Source organism: Necator americanus, chromosome II (genome assembly GCF_031761385.1).
Source record: "Necator americanus strain Aroian chromosome II, whole genome shotgun sequence".
In the NCBI taxonomy this organism is placed as follows: domain Eukaryota; kingdom Metazoa; phylum Nematoda; class Chromadorea; order Rhabditida; family Ancylostomatidae; genus Necator; species Necator americanus.
In genome coordinates, this window is record NC_087372.1 from 7,159,444 (window position 1) to 7,178,774 (window position 19,331).

General features: G+C 40.1%; 2 protein-coding genes across 2 annotated transcripts; one reads left to right on the forward strand and one right to left on the reverse strand.

Moving 5' to 3' along the window:
* Positions 1 to 1,957: 1,957 nt before the first annotated feature.
* Positions 1,958 to 10,126, reverse strand: RB195_017059 (uncharacterized protein; the record flags this gene model as incomplete). Its single annotated transcript, XM_064183885.1, has 16 exons — positions 1,958 to 2,032; positions 2,811 to 2,913; positions 3,441 to 3,538; positions 3,655 to 3,721; positions 4,015 to 4,109; positions 4,174 to 4,248; positions 4,982 to 5,085; positions 5,145 to 5,253; positions 5,308 to 5,412; positions 5,484 to 5,623; positions 5,706 to 5,864; positions 6,261 to 6,390; positions 6,480 to 6,542; positions 7,113 to 7,193; positions 7,307 to 7,424; positions 10,071 to 10,126. 16 exons carry the CDS (start codon positions 10,124 to 10,126, stop codon positions 1,958 to 1,960), a joined length of 1,578 nt encoding a protein of 525 aa, XP_064039766.1.
* Positions 10,127 to 10,602: 476 nt separating this feature from the next.
* Positions 10,603 to 16,073, forward strand: RB195_017060 (uncharacterized protein; the record flags this gene model as incomplete). The annotated part of the gene is made up of 12 exons (XM_013442070.2): positions 12,122 to 12,199; positions 12,320 to 12,430; positions 12,581 to 12,753; positions 13,054 to 13,225; positions 13,971 to 14,042; positions 14,158 to 14,310; positions 14,378 to 14,506; positions 14,699 to 14,785; positions 15,202 to 15,336; positions 15,486 to 15,554; positions 15,740 to 15,863; positions 15,961 to 16,073. The coding sequence occupies 12 exons, from the start codon at positions 12,122 to 12,124 to the stop codon at positions 16,071 to 16,073; spliced, it is 1,416 nt and encodes a 471-aa protein (XP_013297524.1).
* Positions 16,074 to 19,331: the final 3,258 nt, after the last annotated feature.

The window sequence follows — 19,331 nt, forward strand, 5'->3', positions numbered from 1 at the left end:
GCCGAATCTTCCGGGCCGTTTTCTACGGCAATGTGGAAGAAATGAACGGAATCACCCTCTTCCCCATAATCTACGACCCCGTATACGAATACATCACCGGAAATCCGTCCCCCTTCAGATTCGTGGTGTGATGCCTTTAACTTGAATAGGTTGGTGGCGAGACCTTGTTAATCCTTGAAGGTCCAGCCGTTGATGCGGGCGTCCGCAAGGGTGGCGCATTGCAATGCAAGTTGGGTCAAAACGACATAAAACACTGTGCAGTTGCGTAAGCAGTTGCGCAGAGATGGGTGGCAGTAGCTAGGATCCCTGCACGATCCCAACCGCTACGCTCCATCACACCGCTTCGAACGCAACCGCTTACGCAACTGTCAGGGTTCATGTCGTTTTGTCTCGACTGCATTACTCATATCGTGGAAATTAAAGAGAGCATCAATACGAAAAAAAAGCAACAAATTAATAAAAAGTCTGAAATGTTCAGTAGCATCGAAATGATTCAATATCAATAACAAACAAATTGCAGCTGAATGGGTTGGGTCCCAAAGTGACGCTGCAAGTCCCTTTTTCCGGCACGCTAGCTCTTATTTCTTTTCCTGCACTAAAATTTACTGAAGAAAAAGCAAAAACAACGAAGCAACGAATACTTCGACAAATAGTGGATATAAAACGAAAGTCTTTTGCAAATTTGGCGGCTCTCGTCGAAACCAAGCAATGAAACATGCGTGCGAAAGAGTGCAGAAACGATAAAAAAAAAAGATAGAGTGTTGGATGAAGAGAGAACATTGTTCCGATAAGTGAGAATAAAAATCAAGAAAGGGTGTGGAAAGAAAACTATCAGGAATGGAAGGGCACACGCGTTTTTGTATTTTTCCGAAGTTTTGCTAAAACATAATACAATATAGTGCAACTTAATTATTCAAGACAACAAATAAATGAGAATAACTACATCGACATCTTAAGACCAAAGTCAATTCTTAATCTGAGAATCACTAATTTTTTAAAGCGTTCTGAAGAACATTCTACTTCTACTACTCCTTTCTTTCGTTTGAAACCGAAAATTCTTCTTTTTTTTTTGACATTAACACCTCAGCACACCATGCACAGAGCAGCGCTGCAAAAAAAGAAAAAAACTTCCGGGGCCAGAATTAGTAACGCGTAAGTGCCCATTTCACCACTATGGCCTTTCATAATGGCCCGTTTCACTTTCCGGGAGAGACTACAAATGAAAAGCGTCAGCTTGCTCATATTAGTGTTGTTCACCGAGGCTGCACACTCTCTAGGTATAATAGTTGCGAGTGACCTTGCTTTTGAAAAAAAAAAAAACATTGTCATAGTGCCAGCTATAGAGAAATTTCTGTTCTTGGAATAATAAAATTACCAACCTTACATCATCAAAGGTTCGCCGCCGGACACTTCTGTCCATTGACATCTCTGTCGTAATATGATGACATCACTTAAAGGCGAAGAAAATTTGTTCACTCTAATGAGTTGAAAGCTTGTACTCTCCCTTGATCATTATGAAGCATGTTATCTGTACGTAATGGTGCTTCAAATTAGGAAAACAGAGAAAAACAGATAATGGATTTGAATTTCGTTGTCTTACAACGGAAAACGTCTTCAGTTCTGAAAGCTCTTTTTTGACTTATATGGTTATGGATGCTTCTATGTGGATGAAGAACAGCTCGCTCTACTTATTGTTAAATAATTTATACATAACAAACTAACAACAATTTGAACGATTAGTGATTCATAACCGGTTGATCAATACTGCAAAAAAAAACATGGACATTAAAAAAGAATAAAAGCGTTCCAAGAAAACGTACACAAAGTGACAACAAAAATAAAATAAAATAAAATAAACTCGATGATTGCAGAGAAGGAACATGCGAATGTGCTAGCGAGAAATTCTTGAAGATGGTGTGCTTACGAGCACTCTTTTGAACTGCATGATTGAACAGAACTATGTCTTCGTTGTGCCTCCTCCAATCTTCGCCTGGATGCTTCCACCACCGATGGCGAATCCATCTCCGCAGTCCTAAAAACAACGGATTAGTTTGGTCAAAGCTTTCTTATTGATTACAAAAAAAAGCTGGGAACTGTTTATACGACAGTTTGGCAGTTACTTCGATAACATGTTTATGCGCTTACAGTTAGGAGACAGAATGATGACATGTCGAGAGAAAAAACAGTATTTCTTATGAGTAGACTCCGGTCATGAACTCGCGGTGCCGTTTTTGTTTTGGTCACGTTTTTGTCACGACATAACGTTTGCCTAATCGCGTCTTGGAGCTAATCCAAATACATGTAAACATACATTCACCATAAAACATGAAACTAGCGGTATAAAACAAATTTCCTTATCAGAATGTGCAGAGCTTCATCGTGTCAACATGTTCTTACAAAGCGCTATTGTTGCACTTCACTGCTTGATGTGAGTGAATCTGTTCATGAACTCTGTGGAAGACAGCTAAGGTGCACTAGATCTTCAGCGATTCTCCCACTAAGGCTCTCTTAACAGCTGTAGCAGCGTGAAAGCATATGACAAATTCTCAGGTAACTAAAGAAGACATTGAGGAACATCAATGCAACTAGAAGATGGTGGATCAATTGAAAAAAGTGAGGAAATAACAAAGTTCAACTCCAGAGATCTCAGTTCATTTGATCGATTCATTTTCAAATAAGGCGAAATATTTTACGCATTCTTGAACCCCTTTTTTATTTGCCAATAGAATAGCAGGTTTCCTTTAGGCAAATGCAGAGTACGGAGGAAACAAACCTTTAAGATTATGTCATTTCTACAAAGGTGCACAAACCTGATCGTCCATGGTTGCGTCGACGTTGTTGGTACCAATACGAAGCGAATCAAATACCGAACTTAAGTCTACGATTGGCACTTTGTTCTCCCGCAACATCTCTCTGAAATAAACGCTCAGAAACCAGGGCATTGCTTTTATTTTTTCACTTTATTTGTTTACCGTATTTTTGAGTGAGCGCTAACCACATGAATGCATAAGGATTTTACATTGTGACCAAATTATTCTCGTAAAACATCGATTTTGAATTATAGCTGCTCTTCTAATAAACTCACCATACGGTCCTTATAGTATGAGCACTAGCAACTATATAAATGAATCACGACGGAAACAGCTAGTTTTCTTCGATTTTACCCACGTGTGAATAGAAAACACAAGTTACTCTAACTCCTCTCTTCGAGAAATAAAAATTGAGAATATGACTGATATTCCGCAAACTGAACCAGAATTACTGCAGGTAAATGTAGTAAATGTACTCAAGATTGGGACGTTTTCTTAAAACTAAACGTAGATAACCTGCTTCCTAACACAAAAAGCAACAGTTCCGTCAACGTTAAAATCATTACGTTTTCTAGATGGCACACACAAGAATTGTTGGCGTAAGAGTGAAGAATTGGTAGCAGAACGCACCTGAGCTGCATAAGAATAACACCAAGCACATTACGTCCTTGAGCAAAGTTCGGACAATTCACAACAGTTTCAGAAGTCAAAGGGAATGTTGCTGGGATCTGAAATCTTCATACGAATAACGATCTTGTACGACATTTTGAAATTTTGCGATAGCTACAACGGTATTTGTCAACTAATCGAAAAACGTGAGAAGTTCCAATCAGTTTCAGCTAACCCTTATAGTAGTAGCTCCGTTGGCCTTCATGCTCTCACACCATTTCTTCACCTGTGCGTGTCTGCATCTAAAACGCCACCAATCAAACGTATACATATACAGTAGTCGGGTCAAAGCGAATTGAACCCCGCCGCAGATCCGTAAGAGGCTGCGTCCAAAGCGGCGCGGTGGAGATAGCAGTTAGAATTGAGGTGTAGCATCGCAAACTGGAGCAAGAAACGGTGGTAGAAGGGTCTTCACTCGATCCTGACTGCTACGTTCCTCCGCACTTCTCCGAGCACAATCTCTTACGCAACTGCACCGCGCTTCATTTCGTTCTGACTGCACTATACATAAAATACGTTTTTCGACTCAACCTACCCAGCTCCGTAAATACTGTCACCAGGGAATGCGTGCACTAGAATCTTTTTGCCACTTTCAGATAACGCCTGACGGAGCATAACAGATTGAGACACCTGCAGAAATAATAAACAGAGAATATAGTCAAAAGGAGCAAGTCAACAACTGTCGCCGCCTCACCTTGGCGAAAAGAGCTTTCTGCATAACTTCAAGTCCCTTGGAGTATCGCCATTCATCAACTTTTTTCTTATCCACCTATAAATTGAGAGATCAGAAATTGTGGTTTATCAACAAAAATTAGACCAACAACTGTGTTTTGGACTTCTGGCAAGGACCAACTGTTGTAACCTCATCAAACGCTGGTACACAAGCATTAGGTCAACCAATTAATAGAAAATGGTTGAGTCACGGTATTAGATTTTTTGCAAATTGAAAAATCAAGCAATTTAACAAAATTCTGAAAACGCTTCGAGCAAATATCATCTTTACTCACTCATATTTTGTCCTTAAAGGCATCATTCCACGAATCTGAGGTGGTACGGATTTCAGGTGAAGAATTCGTATACGGGATCGCAGATTATGGGGAGGGGGTGATTCTGTCCATTTCTTCCTAATTACCGTAAAAACGGCCTGGAAGATACGGCTTCGGGCGTTCTGGGGCACTATTTTCCACAAGGAGTTCGACTGAAGCGCGCCAGCCTTGCGCGGCGCCGCATCTTCCGGGTCGTTTTTTTAAGGCAACTAGGAAGAAATGGACGGAATCACCCTCTCCCCATAATCTACTACCCTTTAAAAGAATACTCGACCTGAAATCTGCGGCACCTCAGATTCGTGGGGCGATGCCTTTAAAGAGGCTGGATGTACAAATTCATATCTGTTTCTAATTGCTCAGAAAACATCGTTTACACTAACTTCAAAAGAACTGGTAGCAAATTTTATAGAGTAAATTAATGACAAACGAAACAAGCAAAAATATTAAACAACTAACATTATTGAGCCGAATAACATCTTTGGCAATCTGACTGAAGCTCTTATCTCTGTGCTCACTAAACCCAACTTTTCCATCAAGACGGCGCCCCTTCTCGTCTCGTACTGAAATAATTCCAGACATAGGATAGTATCCAGAATTCCTTATATAACACAATATAAACCTGTTTCCGTCAATTTGTCACTAACTGTTCCACATAGATCGTGCACTTTTTGAATCTGATAATAGTGATCGCCACTTTCGTAAATCTTCCCCTCGATTAAGACTGGGAACTGCAAGTAATATTCTATGTTATGAATTAATAAACACAGCAAAGGGATACTCACCGTGTGTTGTGTCGTGAAAATACTAGAAAACCCGTGGAAACAGATGAAATTATCCGGATCGATAGTCAAGCTGATAGCAGGGGCATCATCAGGAAGCGGTTTGAACTAAAAACGCGTTAAACAACAGTATATATGCAGCGTTGTAAAAAAAAATGATAAAATCAGAGTGACCCAACTGGAATGTCCATAGGATTGTTGTTGGGTTTCATCATGAACCTACGTCCACCTCCTCTTCCTCGACCTCCACGCATCATGGGGATTCCACCACGAGGCATTCCACCTCCGAATGGCATGTAGCTCATGTTTTTCCTTAAACCTATAAACAAACGACTTCAAAACACATTCATACCTAGTCTGACAAATTCTTATTATTAGGGCAGCTATATCAAAAATCCTACCAGAGCCTGATGATGTTACACGCTTTGGACCCGCTTCAACCTTACCCGCGTGGGATTTACGCGGATTTTTCGTACCCTTTTTCGGCGAAATGATTTTCAGCACTGAAATATCTGGCTTGTCCGACGATGCGTGGCGAGTCTTTCCGGGCTTCTGGTCGTCTATAATGTTTTCACAAATGCATCCAATATTTAAAGCATACGAAGGAAAATTTCATCTCGGTTGGATAAGAACAAAAGATTTTACACTTAAAAAAAACTACATAAGTCTTTAGTTATATGTTTTCTTTGAAAAAATCCAGAGCATGATTTTTGGATATCTTCGTCGTCTTTAACATCGTGAAAGGAGGCTAGCAAAAAACATAGCTAACTCAATCTGCATCTAATTTGTTACTCTCGATGCTCTACAGATGTTTGTTTTTATTCCGAAAGATTCACGGCTTTTACAACTTCCAGTTCGGAATCACATCACTATGACAATCCGAAAATGTTTCAACAAAGTAGAGAAACACTTGAAAAACTAATCTATCATTCAATTGTTAAATTATATTCCACTACCGCTCTGTAGTGTGTCCTCAGCTTTGAGCACTTGGGAACTTGTTGACGATGATTCAGTAGTGCTGAGAAATGCGGAAGACGTGCTCTTTTTGGTCTTCAGCGTGCCTCTGCTCGACTGCGTGATTCTATGCTGCAAATGCAGATGTTCCTAGTACGGTTCGCCAACACTTCGTTCGAACATAAAACGAAATGTGGAAATGTGGGTTATTTGCTACTCACCCTTGCAACACGCGAGTCGTTTTTCGAGTATCTGGAGTAATTTGGAAACGCTCCACGACGATTCTAAAGAACAACTGAAGCGAAGTGAAGAACTGCTGCTGCCTTTACAACTTCATTCTAATTAAAAGCGTTGATATGAAGCCCTCCTTAACATCTTCATTATCATCTTCTTGAGATAAATCCAAAAAGCACAGAAGGCATTAAAACTCGTCGACCCAGCGATAGGCACAAGACAACTCGCCCAATCTCTCTACATCCCCGCTCTATCTTACTTTTAACCTGTCACGAAAGCGCGTTGTACCTAGGAAGGATATAGGATAAAACAAACATTCGAAAGTAAAAAAAAAATCCCACCATCTACACACCAAAATTGTTTTCTATTTGGGAAGTGTACTGTTTCGAAAACAAAGTCCAATAAACAGTTCCAGAGTAGAAGTTCAAAGGACTAGAGCACACATTTGAAACCACAGTAGTCCTTAAGCTTCCTCAAGAGCTCAAACAAAAAACTCATAAGTTTTCCAAAGGTTTATTTTCTTCCACTACCTAGCATTTTGTCGTACTTGTTTATAACGTAGAAATCGGCAAGTCCATAGTGACTAACAGTTGTCAGGAATACACCAGCAAAACATATACCTGGAACGTATAATCCCGTGAATAAACAGGTTTCGAGTAACCGGAGAATGCTGGATTATATTCCTTGTGTGAAGCAAAATACTGAAAAAAAGCTTCATAGGTACAGCTATAAAGAAAATAAAAGCTTCTTCTAAGAAAACATAATTAAACTGAATAGCATTAAGTATACCTATAGTATAAAAATCGACAATTACCTGCTGCTGTTGATAAAAACCGGATGATCCCTGAGTATTATGAAGCGAAGGAAACTCCGGATTGTATCCAAATGGGTTCGCTTCGTGACGGTTTCCGTATGGATTATTATACGGATAACTGAAAACGCAAGGAATCACTCCACAGGTTCAACACCTTCTTCGCATCTATCTGTCCCAGCATCAACTTTGCAATGATCTCCATATTGTGCACTACTTTGTTTCAGCATATCTCCATATCTTTGCGGGACCAACCACTAGCACCGCCACAAAAAATCGATATTTTTGAACCCCAGACCTATGAAAGAGTGAAGGAAGAGTTATTTTTCAATCATAGTGGTTTCCGGTTTTTTTTCACTCATTCCTTTTTTTTTCTCTCATTCATCACTTCTTCATGCACTATTTGAAACTCACTCGTCTCGTGAAGTTCGTCGCAGTTGCGTAAGCAGCTGCGCTCGAAGTGATGCGGTGAAGCGTAGCCGTTAGGATTTAGTGGGGACCCTTGCTGGCACCACTCATCGCTGCACTTCACGATGGTCCCACCTCGACCCCAACCGCCACGTTACACCCCACCACTTCGGGCGCAGCTCACAAGCGCTGAAGCAGCCGCAGATCGTTTTGACCCGACTATAGCACGTTTCTAGTGTTCTAAGATAAGTATTTCACTCATCTTGGCGAAGAAAAAAAAAAACGAAACTGCATTTATCAGTAAGTGCAGTGAGTAACAGCAAAGAATGTTTGGGTCAAAACTACAGGAAGCACGGACAGTCGCGTAGGCGGTTGCACTCGAACTCCGGCGCGGTGGAGCGTAGTTGAGATCATGTAAGGATCCTTGCTACCGCCACCCATCTCTACAATTCCCAATGGTCCCCCCTCGATTCCAACCGCTGTCTCCACTGCATCGCTTCGAGTACGACCGCTTGCGTAACTGTCTGTGTTTCATGTCGTCTTGACCCAGCTACAAGTCCATGTAAACATTAAAGGCAGCATACCACGAATCTGGGGCGGTCCGGATTTCAGGTGGAGTGTCCGTATACTGGGTCGTAGATTATGGAGACCGAGGTTGTTCCACTCATCTCTCCCTGCATCACTGCAAACAGCCGCCTCCAGAGTGCCGCTTGTACGACGCCATCTGTTGTAACCCTCCACCCCTTGCGAAGTTCCAGACCTGCGATTCGTCGAAAATCAATTCGGACTGCCCCGATAGGCAGTAAGGGACGCTACGCGTGCAAGGGTGGCACGCTGCAATAGAAGGCAAAAAAACAAAAAAAAAACAAAACAGCAACAGAGGCCTACTGCTTGCAGTGACTCAGGGAGAGATGAGCGGAACCACCCCGGTCTCCATAATCTACGACCCCGTATACGGATACTCCACGTGAAATCCGTACCACCCCAGATTCTACCTTGCCTTTAAGTGCCTTTAAGTGTCCTCAACACAGAGTGTATAGTTGAGTCAAAACGACATGAAGCACGGTCAATTGCGCAAGCGGCTCCGCTCGAAGCGGCGCGGTGGAGCGTAGCGCTTGGAATCGGGTAAGGGCCCTCGCTACCGCCATCCATCTCCGCAGTTCGTTATGGTCCTACCTCGATTCCATATTTGACTGCACAATGGCTCTAGCTTGTTTTGCTGTTCGCGCTCGAACTAGAACATCTTTAGACGAGGTCAGCCAAATCAAATGTGCATTGCTGGTCGCCCAGGCACAAGTAAGTGTGAGGTATGACCGTTTTCACACCACATCATTTGTACAAGGATAAAATTTCTGGCGTTGATCAATCCGCTTGGGATGCGCCCCCACGTTCACTTCTATTCGGAATCGTTTGAGGTTCACGAATGTGTAACTGGCCTATACAATGACTTGCGGTGGCTACCCGATGTGTCAGGTGAGTGTTTTTATCCTCCCAGACAAGTCTGGTACCAATTTACCGACCCCGGAGGGATGAAAGGCTTGGTGAGCACTAGGGCGGATTCGAACCTCCGATCGATCGTGCAGGAAGCGGCACCTCTAACCGCTACACCACACCCGCCTCATCTATACAAAGCGAGTATTTATTCAAATTCTGAGGCGTCATTTTCGAATCCATGCGGGATTCACGGAATTAGTGAAGTGAATACTCGAATTCAGACGACAAATGCACCAGTTGCAATAAAGGTAAGGAAGGACTAGGAAGGTTTTTGCAATATTGAAAGGTTTTGATACTTCTATTGAACTCTTCACAAGTGAAACTTCGAGTTCTGTTATCTTTAGCTTTTAAAAGAACGAACGCTTTGTTCACCGACTGACACACATTCTTCCCTGGCTTCTGCCGTGCTTCGATCGAAAGCGCGCTGCGGTCACCCGGTTAAGCATAGTCAGCGCCGACTGTGGCTCATAACGAGCATATGCTTCTTCAAAAATTGCTTGTAATTCCTCCTTTCTCATAGTGTCAATTCTTTCTACGAAAAAAAAGAATAGCTAATAAGAGAAAATTCTCTTTCGTGTTGGGGTTATAACACAATCAAAAACATTAAGCGACATAGTGTCTGCAAGAATTTTCGCGTTAGTGGATACTCTTCAGAAGAAACTCGGTTAATACCGGATCCGTACAATTTTAAACGCTTCATCGAATAAATTCCGTTTCAAACTGATGCTGGGAGAGATAAATGTGGCACCAAGCAGACGTTCTCGTGAAACCAAATCTCCAGATGACGGATAACAGATCTCCGCGTGAACAAATAGGAATGGAATGAGAAAAGACAGTTATGACTAGAAACATGTCCGATGCTGACCTCAACGAATTGCTAGTTTTCCAACTAACAAAGCTGCCTCGATAATTAGAACTCATGACGCATCAAATATATGCTCGAACGAGTTTGTACCCAAACGCTGGAACAAAAAAGCATTGTTGGGTTTGTTGAGTCAGTTTTTTTGAGCACAAGAGTCCAGAACAATATGGTTCCCAGAGTGTGATGGCAACGAAAAAAGCAAATAATATTAGGATTTCGCGCATCTTCACAAGGGAAACGCAACGCGACAGCAACGCAATTTTCGAGAAGAGCGCGCGAAGATCCCGTGGAGCGTGAAATTTCCCGGACGCTGCCGCTAGGTTCGGAGCCTGAACAAACTCAACTACACTCAAAATAAGTTTGGGGAATTCAGCATGATTTCAAGGGTTAATTGGTACGTTGCACGAGCTATGCTTACGAGCAGAAACGTAAGAAACAACAAGTCAGCCATAGTCTCACAAGGGGCATCTACTGTAATTTGGGCAGGATTCGGAAACACCTCATAGCAAAATCCTATCCAGTTTAATCCTGAGAAATGCTTCGTGGTAGGGTGTTTCGTCCACAGTACGGCCAGGATAATGTGTCCGATAGATGTAAGCCATCGAGCTCGTTACCATTTAGTATTCAAAGTGCAATGACGTCTGTACAAGCTGTGCAAACTCAGCTCGGACCGGAATGTCGCGCGAAGATTCGATCGCTCATTTTATCGCGAGTGTGCCGCGCGCGGGAAAGTAGGAACAGAAGTCCTCGACGGATGATTGCAGTGCTTCGATGAAGTTCTACAGCTGTTTATTTATTTGTCTGCCTGTCTTTTCCACTGGTCATTTTTTTGGAAACAAAATATTTACATATCTGTTTACGCAGTACTGCGCACCATTTTCGTGAGCGTTTCACGGGTAGATCGATCACCTTCGAACTCGTCCGTTGTCTAGTCTTTTGGTGAATGAGTCACGTCAACTTCATGGTTTTATTCCGAAGAAAGAACTGGACTGGTCATCGAGTTAAATCCTCTATAACTGTGTTTACTCTCGGAATCAAACTTTAATACAACCAATGAGAAGAAACCCAATATCCCGACAAAAATGGATTAGAAGTGGACGAGTTTTATTACAATCATAGAGATCAATTATACTCTAGAAGTATGCTTAGTTATGTATATCCGCGGTTACGATTAAAATTGTTTCCAAATGAAATCGTAGGTTAGGATTAGCCTTTGCATGTTCATTTGTGGGCTGGGTGATTAGAATCCAGCGAAAGTTTATGTCCATTAGGAAATTTTGAAACTTATTATTGGGGAAGGATGCACAATATCTAACAACTGTGATGAGATTTTTTTGTGGTTGTGTACAGTTTTCGCTTATTAATTTAATTTCAACTATCAATTTATTAATAGTTAAAATTGAATAATATAAGAATGATACAATAATAAGAAGTTATTCTTATGCATTAATTTTAACTGATGCTTCCAGCACTTTTTAATAGAAGCCATCGAAAACTTTCACTACTTGCAAATTAACCTTTTTGTTTGTAAGAAATAGCAATAACTAGATCCACGAAGGAGAATTTATTCTTTGAAAAAAGGGAAATCAGCTCGTACTCAGCTACATTACATCTCTGTACATCAGTTCTCATCGTAATTTTCGTATATAGTCATTCCCTTCCGAAACACGGATCCTATCACAACAAAGAACCGAATAAATCTCAGCACTGATTTGAAAATAAAGCTTTGATGCCTTTTGAACTCATATTTTATTCACTGTGAGATAACCTGAAGGGCGTAGGTGAATGCTGCCAGGTTACAGCTGTTCCTAACCAAATCAATCTAAGCGGTTATGAGAATAGGATGCAGAAACATTGATTTGAATTCTTATGGTATTTCTATTTGGTTTTTGCTGACATGAAGGTCTGAAATCGTTTCTTATTTGCTGTGATTCTTTCCTTACCTCCTTTCCTTTTGCATGCATCATAATTTTCACCATTAGTTTCAAGTGATCTATGGAAAGTTGAATCAGGCTATCAATTTATAAAGAATGTATGTTTTTCCAGGAGCCAAGATGATGAACGCAGAGCTTCTGGAGAGGAATTTCGGGGTCCAATTCCCTGAAGAACTCGACGGAACGCTAGATCTACAGGTACTCTGGTTCCCATTTCCGTTCTTTTCTCTTTCTTTCTCTTCTTTTTTTTTTCTCGTTTCGTTTCGTCTTTAAGCTTCCTGCGTCTTGAAGTTGAGATGTGATTAAACTAATATTTAGAATGGAGCTGCTAACTGTTGCAAATTCAACCGTTGGGGTACGTTGGTGGCTGTCGGTAGTACTGATGGGCGGATTTTTATCTTTGATTTCGTCACCAAGGGGATTGTTAAGGTGATTTCTCAAAGTCTTTGTTCTTTGCTTCATTTCATTTTGTGGGTGATCAGTACATAATGTTTCACTCAGTACATAATGGAACAGTAAACTTGGAATTTTGGGAACGCAGATATCTTCTCTTTGTAATTTTTCAACAAAAAGATTTAGACATGGACTGCTCATGCACTTCCTGTATCGTCCTTGTCATGGTCTCGGAATGGTCGAAGATTACTGACCGCCTCAGCTGACACTACAGTTGCAGTTTGGAACGTCATCGAAGGAGCATGTTTACATCGGCTGAAGTACTCCGCCATGGTCACATCTGCCGTGTTTAATCCAAGGTGAGTGGATTACCTGCATATATGCAACATGTTCTTCTCATCATACAATTCATTATTTTATATGCTCGCGATTAATCTCCATGTCCTTACTTCTTGAAACCTCGGCAGTTGGATTTATGTTTTCATCTTATGCCAACGAGTTTTTTGTGAAACTTTTTTTTATTAGCCCCTCGTTTCGACGACCTCGTCTTTATCAAAGGTCTGAAAATGGATCGAGACCTATCCCATCAAACTCTTCCAACAAGAAAATATAAATACACTTCTCGAGATTCTTTTCTTAACGCAATTTTTCCGTTTCAGAAACGACAATCAAGTGCTTGTCCTTCAGTTGAACTATCCACCATGTCTAGATGAACTGGAACCAAGATCCCAACGAGTTATTACCAACGATATTCCTGGTGCTGTTGAAGACGGTGTCTCAGCCATAGCTTTCGATAGAAGAGCAAAATATCTAATCACCGGAACAAACAAAGTACGTTGATAACTTCCCGTTGTTCTTTTATACGTTTGATTGTTTCCCCAGGTTTCAGTAGTTTTGTAATGTTAAAGTCGTTGCATTCACATTCACCCAAATTTGACCCAAATCGATAACAGCTAACGAAGACGGGTGAGGTTTGTTCCAAGCTTCGTTCGTCGGCTTGTGCAATGTTTAAAGGGCAATTTACCAGAGAGCTACTCGATGTGCAATTCACAACGAGTATTTGTGTTGAGGGACGGGTGTAGCGCAGCATAAGAGGTTCCGCTATATGCACGATTGGTCGAAGGTACGAATTCACTCTGGCGGTCGATAAATTGGTATCAGACTTGTCTGAGAGGATAAAACCTGACTTGACACATCTGCAATCCCCCACCATTCACTGTATAGGCCAGTTACGCGTTCGTAAATCCCAAACGATTTTGAATTGGAGTGAATACGTGGTGGCGCATCCTAAGCGGATTGATTAACGCCAGACACTTTATCATTTTTGCTTAATTTGTGTTGAACCGCAAGATGAAGCTGCAAATGAAGGTAGCTACATCTTCATTTGGACAATGAATAATATGAGCATGATCCAAATGTAGTAATGATCAAGAGATTCATCATTAAGTTATTAACCGCCTGAGAATGTTTTATTCTTAAACAGGAGGGGAAGCGTTGCCCGAAAGTACGAAAATCTGCTTTTGTATTAACTTATGGTGGTTTCGAATTTCGTTGAGTAAGATTAGTTTTATTTAAGGGAAAGCTTGTTGTTTACGATGCGAAAACGTTGAAGATGGTTTCATGGGGAAGACAAAACAGCGTTCAGCAGGTGCGTTATTTCTCACGTTTTCCAATGCATTGCGTGTGTAATCTGTTTATCCCATCGATTACTAATGCAAGTTCCTTTCATTTTATGTATCTTACCTGCAATTATTGGACTTCAGATCAAACAGATAGTGGTACCACGGCGAGGGAACTTCATCATTACAAACTCACAAGATCGAATTATTCGAACATTCGATTTGGATGACATTTTGGATTGTCACAACGGTTCAACCATTGAGCCAAAGCATCGAGTCACAGATATTGTTAACAAGGTTCTCTTTAACATCCTAGCATCTCTGTGTCGTATGTATTGTCGGGAATTTTGTTATTTTTCCTCAGGCTTCGTGGAAGGCCGTGTGCACTGATAGCGAAGGTTACTACATCTGTGGTGCAAGTACGAAAGCTCATTCGTTGTATGTTTGGGAGCGGACGACTGGAACATTGATCAAGATTCTCCACGGCACGAAGGTAAATGTCTGCTCTCCAGAATTTAAAAAGCACAAATCTAGCTGGTTAGATCGACCTTTTTCTTTTTTCGAGAAGTTGTGATGTGTGTGAGGTAAAAACCGGCAAGAACTTCAGTTTCTTGTAGTTATTTCATGTGTGTTTGCAGTCACCTTTATTACCGGACTAGGGGTGTGCTTCACCTTCCATTTTCAGGGAGAATGCTTAATGGACGTCCAGTGGCACCCGATTCGACCCGTGATCCTATCGGTTGCTAACGGAATTGTATCAGTATGGACACAGGTACGGCCTTTTTGCTTTGTTTCCAGCTAAACATTTGATTGAAAATGTGATTTCAAGTCAATTATGTGTCTTTCCGATGTCAAATTGGTCTCTCTTGGGCTGCGATAGGTGTAAGGTATACAGAAAAGAAAAATGAAAATTCATATGATATTGCTAGCGACCGAACCATCGAAAAGTTTGATGAAAAACTTTGTAAACTAGTCAGGAGTTTACACTTCACTCATTTTTAATGCCCTTTTACAATTGTTTCTGAGTGTTTGTTTCCGTTACTATTTGTTACTCCATTTCTATTTTTATTTATTTCTAATTTTATCCATGAACTTTACAAAACACCTATTTATTTGCAATTTGCTGCCACCACTGGCATGTACATGTGTCCATTTATTTGTTTACTTGTTTATCCATTTGTTGTTCAGGCCCATGTTGAGAATTGGTCTGCATTTGCACCTGAGTTCACAGAGTTGGAAGAGAATGCGAAATACGAAGAGAAGGAAGGTGAATTCGACTTGGAAGATGAGGATGCAGAAGTAGATGACAAAGCAAATTCTCAGGTAGATTATAGTGAATTGGTTAAATAGTTATTTGACTGCTTTAGTTTTATTTTACAGCAAAAAATAAATGTGGCTTTTCCATCAAAAGCGACACTAGCTTTTTTTTCGTACTTTTGGAACTTTTGCGATTGCTGTATTTGTTTTTATAGGATTCTGACGAAGAGATAATTGATGTCGAGTCTTTGAAGCCAAATGAGATCTTGTGTAGTTCCGATGAGGTGATTTTTCCAGTTACTATCAAGAGTTCAGAGTTTTCTCGTCGAACTCGTCTAGTACTTTTATTTTGTAGAAGTCTTTCCCAGTACTATGCACTTCATCAGTGATTTCTCTAGCTATGTTTGCTGTTTATACTTGATAGTGTTCCGATTTGGACCCAATTTGATACTCTAACATGCTTTTTTAGGAGGATAATATCAACGCATTATTGCCAGACGTTACATTAAAAACGGGTCCTCTATGGTTTTTGCCTATCACTCCTGAATGTGATTCTTCAGAGTCTTTGCCGTTATCAGGAGCACATTTCGCTGGTATGAATTTCGACAATACAAAGTTTTCTTTCAAACATCTTTTTTCATGTAGAAAATACGCTTTTTGTAGTCATAACTATCCATTATAAATTTCCAGATGGACGTCGCGCATCCAGTCAAATCTTAAGTGTGCTAGAAGAAGAAAGCCGCAAAAGAGCACTGCCTGATTCAGCTGCTAAGGCGCCAATGAAAGGTCGAAAAATTAAATGAGTTGACTAGTCATCCAGCCCAAATGAATTAACTTGTGAGTATTCTGGAAGTTTGCTCCGTTGTTTTGCTCATTTGTACATAATTCTATCGGTTGCATTTCTCATGGCCACATCGTGGTTGTCAGTGATTATTTTTGCGATAGTAGTACATATTTCATATGTGTGATTTGATCTCGCTTGATATTGGCAATCAATATATTGACAATCAGTTTTTGTACATATACACGACAAATCTTTTTTGTATAAATTATCTTATCTATTATTTTACCTCTAATAAATAGCGCACATTCATGTGGCTCCCTCAATTAATTGCAACCCCGAAAAGGTTACTACGCATTAAAATTTATCTTCTAGTCGAGATTTCGATGAAGGTTTCATTAAATGGGTGAAATTTAAGGTAATGAAATATAGATCTGTTCCCTTCATTAGCTAAAATGTAGTATATTAAGTGGATATATAGTAAGTAGATTGGACAATATATTCTTTAGCCAGTTTCTTAGCCTAAAATACAAGTCTAGAGCGGTGGAAGCACAACTTCACCTCAACACCAGTCACCTTGATCACCTTGACTTCCGTTGATCTTCGAACTGGTCGAGCGGGCGCCAGTAATTCTTCCATTTGTCCCAATCGCGTGCCAGAGTAGCCCACTGGTTCCTCCTTTCGCGTGGGACAAGTTATGTAGACAATTGTTTTCGACAAAGGACAAATTTTTCTCGTAAAGGCTGAGGTACCATTGAGCTGATCAATTTTTCCATTAGATTCTGTTTATTGTCATTTTAAATATACATCGCACCAAAATCTTGTGGCCATTCTCATTATCACGTGTTTTTGGAAAACTAAGAAAATAAACTAACAAATAATTGCACTTGCCTTTGTTGAATACTTGAATATTCTAGCGTTTATGGTAGAGCGATGGTCGCGGGTAGCGCAGTTGGTGAGAGGTCCCGCTGCGACGGCATGGTCGATTGATGTCCCTAGGCCCAACCAATCGTTTCATCCCTCCGGAACGAACCAGAGTTGTCTGGGAGGATACACTGACTTGGTACATCGGCTGGCTTCCGCAACTCATAAACAGTGTATAGGCTAGGCACGCGTTCATAAACCTCAAACGATTCTGAACTGAAGTGAACGTGGTGGCGCATCCCAAACGGATTAAATAACGCCAGACACTGGTTTTTTTTTTATCCTTCATGGTAGAACGATATCTAGGACCACTCCCTCTTCACCTGGGATACGCGCTGTTGAGCTTCACGATTTCAGCAATGGGTTAGTATCTGAAGACAAACGCTATGAATAAAAAAAATTATGATATGACTTTTAAAAAATCTAAGAGGGTGTGGTGGTAGTGGATTATCGTGGAAGCCGAAGTTATGAATCGTTTGCTGATGTTTTGTTGCGATTTTATTACCTCCTTTGTTCTTAAGTTCATGATCTCAGCTTTTGTTTTCTGTTTCTTTAACCTCACAAATCAACTTAATTATAGTACGTAGGATAACGAGTGGAATGATAATTGACGCATAATTGAAACCGACCCAATCGTTTTGAGGTAGTATTTCCATAGAAACGGAACCTTCGGCAGCATATCTCAGCTGTCCCAGATAACGCAAACATCGGAACTGAAGCTTTCATCCCGGCGAACCTTACCATCAACAGATAAATATAAGGATTAGATCTCATTAGCTCTACAGTATCTCCGTATCATCTCACAATCCATCAAGAGAACTGGTTAAACCTTATTGTGTTTCTTATTCGTTTCCAGACTATATGTTTATTGACTGCATGCGGATACCACATAAATCTCCTGCGTTTCTCATAATTCTGGATGGATGACTACTGCCTTCACAACAATTTTCTCCTTCCTTTTTTTCGAAGTTTTTTTTTTAAATCGTTTTTCTTTGATAGGGTTTGATGGAGAAACAGAATCTGGTAATTCTTTTTTCGTGTTATTAGCGCAATGTTTTGCGAAAGTTATCCAATAAATGAGAATACATATTTATGTTTCGTTGTTTAATAGTTGATTTCGTCTCTTTTTTTTTTCGTTTTCTTCTTTTTTTTTCTCTGCTGCTAATGATTACTTCGTCACAACTGACCAGAAACGGAATTTTGTTTACCGCATAAAGAATCGCGTTAAAAACATGTAATTTTATTCAATATCACTAAGAAAGCGTGAATAAGCTGATTCTTGGCGGAGACTTAGCGAAAAAAAAAGCAAATCATGCTCTAATTGGCTAAATCTGAGAATTAAATTAAATTAGCTATCTCTGTCAATCCATCCGAAAAAAAGAATCATACCCCTTCCGATAAACATTCACTCCACTTTTCTCTACTACTTTCTTTCATGGATTTTCTTTTCGTTTCATGATCAATCTGAGATCATAAACCTATTCTCCAGTTGTTGACAACAAATTTAGGACATTTCTTGTCTTCCGCATTTCGTGCGCACTTCAACGCAGTATTTATTTTCTCATATTCTAAATGATCCGGGGGTTCTCGGATATTATGACTATCTTTTTTTTTGAAATCGCAAAATTGTCATGTACAGAAGGTAGTTCGGCATTTTTCGCGTTCATCCAATGCTTTTAGATTGCTTTTAGGTAGGTACTTGCACATTAGAAGCGCCTCACTGCAATTTTACGATAAAAATATAGAAATAAATATGAGTTATGTAGCATATATTAAATACATGTGTAGAATCTACAATGCTAACAATATAATTCTCTTCAAAAAGAGAAAAAAATGTGATGTGCAAATTTATGTTCTTTTCGTTCCACAACAGAATTTATTTCAATCTTAACTAATATTAACTTTAATTTAATTTTAATTGAAAGTACTTGATTGAAATCAAATTGAGCATCGCGAACTGTTCTCAAGGGAGCTCTGTTCTCGTATCAAGTAGAAAAGATGATTGACTGCCGAAGTGTGTTTTTTCAATAAGCAGAGGCTCTATCGGATGCAATTAACTTTTCGTGATGACTGTAGCGCAGCATTTCATGAAAAGACCCAAAGTTTATTTTCTGAATCAAAATCACGAACAAATAGATCCTAATTTTTGCCTTGTAAGGTATTCTAAAAATCTTTGTGTTATTCCAGAACCCATTTCTTTTAGATTATAGTTCTATTTCTTAAAATAGACGAAATGTGTCGTAGGATCGTCTCTCATTTAATCCGTCCACTACTCGTTGCTTCTTTTAAAATCTTGTATTGAAATTTATAGGTAGATTGTTTTTATTATGCTACTTCAGTTGTTATCCATTGCGAA